The following is a 7,910-nucleotide window of genomic DNA, read 5'->3' on the forward strand; positions in this document are numbered from 1 at the left end:
ATTAGAGTGCCTATTTTCTAGTTTTGCTAAATAAGCAAGGAATAGCAAGTTCATTTAGAAATTTGTTGGAGATGCCTTGCAAGTTGTAACTGTGCTCTAAATAATGCATACGTAATATCTAATCACTTATATTTCTATTTCTATGATATAAGTGATAGTACACTAAAACTAAACATCCTTCCGACATATCTAATGTGACATTAAAAATTTTCTTTTCGTGAAATAAACAAGGCATCACTAGGTTCACTGGTAATAGTACACTTAAAATCCAAAGATCAATTTATCTAGCAATAAACTAAACAGTTATTGACTGCAGATTTAGCAACCAGCCATAAGGCCATCCTTAGTGAGGGTTTTATGAACCAGTTTCCAACACATCCGTATCTTAAAAATAGTGTAGAAGAGTTTCATTCCCATAAACTCTCTCTACTCCTACAAAACTCTTATCATCTCTCTCTTCATTAATACGGTAACACATCAATATATTTAATGTCTACGAAACTATGATAAAACACTATTGAGACTGACCTAAGACACACAAGACAACAAGATCAGGGCAACAACAAAAGTTTGTTGCCTCAACACCCAAGCAAGCCCTCCACAAATCTAGTAGCAAGTTATTTGTAGTCTAAGTCACAACACCACACAAGCCACTAACTACACTAAGGCCTTGTTTAGTTCCCTGGCGAAATGTTTTCGCGACACTGTAGCACTTTCGTTTGTTTATGGTAATTATTATCCAATTATAGACTAACTAGACTCAAAAGATTCGTCTCGTAAATTTCGACCAAACTGTGTAATTAGTTTTTATTTTTGTTTATATTTAAGACTCCATGCATACGTTTAAAGATTCGATGTGACGGGGAATCTTGAAAAGTTTTTGGATTTTGGGTGGAAGTAAACAAGGCCTAAGCAACTCAAGCTAGCTAAATTAGTGAGGAAATAAGAATAAGCTACGCTCCGCTACTAAAACTACACTTGAAAAACTTTTCCTCATCAAGTGGCTTGGTGAATATGTCAGCTAGTTGATCTTCGTGTGCCAACATTCTCAACTGAAATGTCACCCTTTTGTTGATGGTCTCTTATGAAGTGAAGTATAATATCAATGTGCATGGTTCTTGAATATTGAACTAGATTGTTAGTGAACTTCCCGACACTTTCATTGTCACATAGCAACGACACTTGCTTGAATTTAGTTGCCTTCATCCAAAGCAATTGAGCACAATAACTAACCGTGGATGTGTATTAACCTTCGGCGATAGAGAGTGTAACACTATTTTGTTTCTTTGATGGCCATGCTACAAATGATCTTCCAAGTAGTTGACATGTGCCATTAGTGCTCTTTATATCAACCGGCATAGTCGGAGTCTAAATATTCAATCAATTCAAAATTAGACCCCTTCAGATACCACGATACAACATTTCATGTGTTCTTTAAGTACCTCCTCTTTGTAGCCTTCAAATGACTCTTGGGCCTTGTTTAGTTGCAAAATATTTTGCAAAATGTGAATAGTACCAATTTCGTTTGTATTTGACAAATATTGTCCAATCATGGACTAAATAGGCTCAAAAGATTCGTCTCGTCAATTTCGACCAAATTGTGTAATTAGTTTTTATTTTCATCTATATTTAATACCTTATGCATACGTCTAAAGATTCGATGTGACGGGGAATCTGAAAAATTTTGCAAAATTTTTTGGGAACTGTTTAGTTTCCAAAAAAATTTGCAAAATTTTTCAAATTCCCCATCACATCAAATCTTTAGAGGCATGTATAAAGTATTAAATATAGACAAAAATAAAAACTAAATGCACAGTTTGGTCGGAATTGACGAGACGAATCTTTTGAGTCTAGTTAGTACATGATTGGATAATATTTGTCAAATACAAACGAAAGTGGTACTATTCCTATTTTGCAAAAAATTTTGGAACTAAACAAGGCCGAGTGAGGCTTAGAATTTTACACATATACACACACTAGACATGGCATCCGGCCTAAAGTAAACTTTCAATCATAGATCGATATAACTTTGATCCACCATATTGGACCATAAAATATGCAAGTCAAACTTTTTTAAATTCGACTAACTTTATAGTAAAAAGTAGCAATATCTATGACATAAAATATGCATCATATGAAAATATATTCTATGATGAATCTAATGATACTAATTTGTTATAATAAATCTTAGCATTTTTTTCTAGAAATTTGATTAAAGTTTAAAAAGTTTGACTTAAGACAACTCTAGAAATTGACTCTTCTGTGGATGGAGGGAGTATATATAACACAGCTCGTTCATTGTACTACGTGCTGTTTGGTTGGCTCCAATGTAACGTAAACGTTAATGAAATTAGTTCAAACTTATATCCCGCCAGTAATGTTTGCAGGCAATTATCATTTACGTTTGTGATGCATTTCTCTGCGCCAAACAGATCGCTAGTTGTACCGGTTGCCTCAAACACGCTAGGGGTCAAATGAAAGCAAACAAGCCTCTCTCTCTCTAACGATTATGCGATGCGCGCGATGCGATTTGTTGAAAGCAGGATCCATCGTCTCAGTATGCACACGTACTATGTAGCATAGTAGTATGGCCAGATTTGGCTAGAAAGCATGGTTCGCTGATTTATTATGAGAGAAAAACACTGTTATAAAATCATGGCTAAAAATAATATTTACTGATTTAGGCCTTGTTTAGATAGACCCAAAAATCCAAAATTTTACAAGATTCCCCGTCACATCGAATCTTGCGGCACATGCATGAAACATTAAATACAGTTAAAAAGAATAACTAATTACACAGTTTACCTGTAAATCACGAGACGAATCTTTTAAGCCTAGTTACTCCATAATTAGACAATGTTTGTCAAATAAAGACGAAAATGCTACAGTGTCAAAATCCAAAAACTTTTTGCATCTAAACAAGGCCTTATTGTAAAAAAAATACTACTACAAAGTTATAGCTAAAAGTACTGTTTGATGATTTGTTATGAGAAAAAACACTGCTAAATAGCTGATAGATTCGACAGATAAACTTAAACAAACAAGTATCTCTTTCCTTTTCCTTTTGCATTGACACATACTGACATAAACAAAAGGCTGCTCAATTACCACTCAGATTACTTTCTTCTATCACCCCTAATTCTGAGGGAAAAAATAAAAAACTTACCTCTGGTCAAGAGTCAACATTGGGCTAGAAAAAAATAGGCTAGACAGAACAATGCAAGCTCACTTTTCCGAGACAGGGGCAGGACAACATGAGTGCAGTCTGATTGTCTGAACTGGATTAGAAAGCCGAAGCAGAAGTTTGGGCCTTTCCCAACATATTTTGTTTAATTCCCAACAAAAATTTCCAAATTTTTCAAATTTCCCGTTACATCGAATCTTTAGACGCATGCATGAAGTATTAAATATAGACGAAAATAAAAACTAATTACACAGTTTGGTCGGAATTGACGAGACGAATCTTTTAAGTCTAGTAGTCCATAATTGAACAATTTTTGTCAAATACAAACAAAAATGCTACAGTGTCGATTTTCCAAAAAATTTTGGAACTAAACAAGGTTGCAAAAATGTTCACATTTCATGTCACATCGAACATGAAGCACGAAATATAGATAAAAGAAATAACTAATTACACAGTTTAAGCCTAGTTAGTCTATGATTGAATAATATTTATCAAATATAAATAAAAGTGGTATTGTTCATATTTTGCAAAATAATTTGGAAGTAAACAAGGCTTTGCAATAAAAAGAGTGCCAAATTAAGCAGAAAGAGCCGTGTTTTTTTCTTGAGCTTATCAGACAAATCTGTTAGTTATTCAATAATATTTTTCTTTCATAACAAATCAGCCAACAGTATTTTCTGTCATAGCTTATGAGCCAAACAAACAAGTACGGGAGAGAGGGTGAGCTGACCATCGTCGACTCGGCCTTGTTTAGATACACCCAAAAACCCAAAACTTTACAAGATTCTCCGTCACATCGAATTTTGCGGCACATGCATGGAACATTAAATGTAGATAAAAAAGATAACTAATTGCACAATTTACTTGTAAATCACGAGACGAATCTTTTAAGCCTAGCTGCTTCATGATTAGATAATGTTTGTCAAATAAAAACGAAATTGTTACAGTGTCAAAATCAAAAAAAAAATTGGATCTAAACAAGGCCTCAGTTTCAGATCTTATCCAAAAGGCCAGGCAACCAGATTTGCTTAAGAAAAAGGAGGTTAAAAGGCCAAAAGGAAAGGGGAAGTAGACAGGACGGAGGCTAGTGACTAGTGACTGGTGAGAAACACCACACCAGACAGCAACAGTGCAGAGAATCAACACAAGAATGATGGTCATTATAGTTAATTAAAGGCGATGACACCAACCAAAACAGCCGCCATTCCTTATCAAAAGCTGGTTTGCCACCACCACAGGGCACACGGTACCACACACCCAACCAGGCCCAGAGGAGCCAGACGAGAAGGATGCATGATTACTATTGGAATATCCTACACAGAAAGAGAATTGCAGCATTACTACTACAGAGGCACCAGGATTTGCAGCTGCATTGCCCCAATGCAGCGCGCAAGTACCTGACTACTATCAATCCATCAGTGTCCTCCCTCGTTAAAAAAAAAGAAAAAAAGAAGAGAGGCAAGGGCAGGCTACTACGTGCCCCAATTTTGCAACCATGATTGTCCGATTGACACTGCATACAAAGGGAAACCTGCCTAGACGGTACTGTTACCTAGTAACACAACACAAGAGTACAAGACAGAGACGCAGCAACCAACATCTTTGATAAGCCATGGCAAGAAACTGGATGATGAATTGAATGGAACAAACCTTATTTTTCCCATTCTTATTTTTTGTCCATTAATTGATCAACAAACACATCATCAAACAATATCCGTACGTGGTTACATACATGGTGTACACTCATACATACATACAGGACAGGGCCTGAACTGAGCTACTACCAACAACTGATGATGACTAATAAATAAGTACTTAGACTACCAGCAGTACTTATATTATTCTCAAGCACTAATCCAATCCAGATAAGAGCTCAAAAGGAAACCAACTTAATTGCTAAGTAAAATCACAGCAAGCAGACGCAGCAGAGCAGGGCAAGCAAGGGAGAGGAGGAACATACATGTGGACAACTTACAGCCAGGGCCAGCCTCAGCCTGTCTTCCCTTCCCTCCGAGACTGACAGACACAACACAATCATCGGACAGGATGGGAGAGCTGATGCAGCTGTAGGTATTCACTCCTCTTTGTTTCTTGCAACTAGGAGAAGACTGGACCTGCTGCTTTGTTCTTGTTCTGTTGCAAGAAACAGCTCACAAAGAAAGCAAGGATAAACCACATTCCTGTTTTGAGTTGTGACAGTCCCCAACAGCAAACCTGCCAGGATCCTTCCTTCAGGAGCTTTGCTACAGTGGATGCTGCGATGCAAGCAGGGGTGGACTGACACAAGAGACCCAGTAGTGACTAGTGACAAGCAACCAAGCGGCTGGACCTCCAATGCCGCCGCCGCCCCAAATGGGAACAACAGAGCATAGCAGAGCAAGCCTGCATGCGTTTCCTTTCTCGTTGTAGTGAAATTGAGCAAGTGATGAGTGATGATAATCTGTTGCAGCTGCTTTGCTTGATTGCTTACTTGAAGGCCACCCAATTCGGGTGGCCAACATAACACTAGAAGAAAGGAAAAGGAAACCAAATTAAAAAAAAAAGGAAGGAAGGCGACATGGCTGCGACTGAGAGTTGAGTGAGAGTGACACTATCGATCTATCTATCCATCCCGAATTGAGCACGCACACACAAAAGACTGACTGACAGAGAGACAAGACACGCGGAATGGAGCTGAGCAGCCAAGGCAAGCAAACCGGAGGAGTCGAAACTGTGTGGAATGGAAACCCTAGTGAAAGGGGAAGAGAAGGCCAGGCCGCCCTAAAACCCTAGCGGCGGCGGACGGGACGCGGGAACCGGGGATGACGAGGAATTGACGACGACCCTCAGCCGCTCAGCGGGCGGTCTCCTCCTCGGCCCGGCCGGCGGTGGCGGCAGCTGCTGTGGGAGCGGGCCCGCCAGAGAAGGAGGCGAGCAGGTTGAGGTTGCCCTGCGCAACGGGGAGGTAGTTGCCGACCCTGGCGGCGGACGCCTCCCCGGCCATGGCTGGTGCGGCGGCGGCGGCGGCGGCCGCGGCTACCATCATCTCCGGCGCGGCCGCGAAGCTCCAGAGCTGGCCGAAGTCGGCCCGCGCCGGCAGCGCCCAGAACCCCGGGGCCGGGGCAGCGACGGTGGGCTCGGCGTCGGCGCCGTCCCCGCGGACGCGCTTGCCGAGGATGAAGGGCGCGGCGGCGTGCGGGAGGCCGGCGGTGGGGGAGGCGGACAGCGGGTGCGGGCTGGTGGAGGAGGTGGAGCGGAGCGAGGACGGGGAGGAGGTGGAGAAGGACGCCGGCGTGGTGCCGGTGCCGGTGGCGGCGATGATGGAGGGCTCGGCCTGGCGGAGCAGCCACTCTATGGTCTGGCCGTCGGACTTGTGGCCGAGCTCCCGCGTGAGCTGGAACACGCGGGCCGCGCAGATGATGGGCATGCGGATGCGGCGCCCACGGCCGTCCACCTTGCTGTGACGGTCCTTGGAGGGCGCCTTGCGGACGGCCAGCGCGCCGGAGTTGCCGTTGCCGTTGGAGACCGGCACGAGCTGCTTGTCTGCGGGCGCGGCGCTGCCGCTGCCGTCTGGCCTCGTCGTCATGAGAGGGTGGCACGGACGGACGGAGGCTGTCCCTGGCCCGGCCCGGGCCCAATTCTCTGTGGCAGCGAGCTTGAGCTTGAGTGGAGGAGGGAGGCGGTGGTGACTGGTGGCTGCCGACTGGCGCCTGGCGGTGGCGGAGGAAGAGAGGAATGGAGCCGGGGCGGGGCCAATGATTGAGGGGCCAAGCCGCCCGGTGGGTGGAGGAGACAGCACATGGGGAGAGCGGTGGGGACCACTGGCCCCCACCCTCGCGTCCCCACTCCCTGGCTAGCTTGAAAGTCAATGACATGTGGGCCTAGGATGATTATGGACCCCTGATTTCAGTGATTTGGATTACCTAGGACTGCGGTAGCGTAGCTGAAAGTAAAATAGGGGATGTGGGGCCCTCATCCCCTCTGGCATCTCTGCCCCTGCTCCCTGGCCCCAGCGTGTGAAAACAAGACCACTAGTCCACTCGACGAGTCCTCATCCCTCCGATTCAAAAATGATCCGAATTGCAATTTCATCACGATATGGACATTTTAACTATCCAGCACATTACACTCTCTTCATCTCTACATAACTATTATTGTCTGTATATATACTATAAGTTTGACTTAATTTATAAAAAATATATTAAAAAATATATTTCTAAATAAATGTATTAAAAAACTAGATCCAAAGACTTTTCTAATTATACTAATTATGTATCATAAATATCAATAATTTAATATATATTTAGTCAAAATTGTTTCTTGGGAAAAGAAAATAACATATATAGCGATAAAGAGAGTATTTTTTTATACAAAACTGTTGTCCAAATTATAAGTCAATTTATATTTTGATATGTAAGATTTACTATGTCTAGATACATATAAAAAATCAAAGTAATTTATAATTTCGGACGGAGGAGTACATATGAAGCAACTGCCTTTTAGCCATGAATACGATAAAATGATCCCCTGTGTCATCTCTATAAAATTTAGATATACAGAAAAGTAAATTTAAACAAGTTTCTTTTTATGGCGCCATTGCAAGTGTGGCATGGCGGACGGTTTGTCTGGAACCAAATGGGCTCTGACTGGGCAACGCTTCCTGTACGAAACAGCCTCATGGTCTTAAGAAAGGTGACTAGGGCCTTGTTTAGATGTAAAAAATTTGGATTTTACTACTGCAGTACTT

General features: G+C 42.2%; 1 protein-coding gene across 1 annotated transcript; it reads right to left on the bottom strand.

The window, feature by feature from the left end:
* On the bottom strand, positions 4,813 to 7,298 carry LOC8084453 (transcription factor TCP7). Its single transcript, XM_002454779.2, has one exon. The coding sequence runs from the start codon at positions 6,747 to 6,749 to the stop codon at positions 6,018 to 6,020; it is 732 nt and encodes a 243-aa protein (XP_002454824.1). The 5' UTR covers positions 6,750 to 7,298; the 3' UTR covers positions 4,813 to 6,017.

This window comes from Sorghum bicolor, chromosome 4, assembly GCF_000003195.3.
Source record: "Sorghum bicolor cultivar BTx623 chromosome 4, Sorghum_bicolor_NCBIv3, whole genome shotgun sequence".
In the NCBI taxonomy this organism is placed as follows: domain Eukaryota; kingdom Viridiplantae; phylum Streptophyta; class Magnoliopsida; order Poales; family Poaceae; genus Sorghum; species Sorghum bicolor.

Coding starts and splice junctions, on each gene's coding strand:
- LOC8084453 (XM_002454779.2), bottom strand. CDS start 6,749: ATGACGACGAGGCCAGACGGCAGCGGCAGCGCCGCGCCCGCAGACAAG.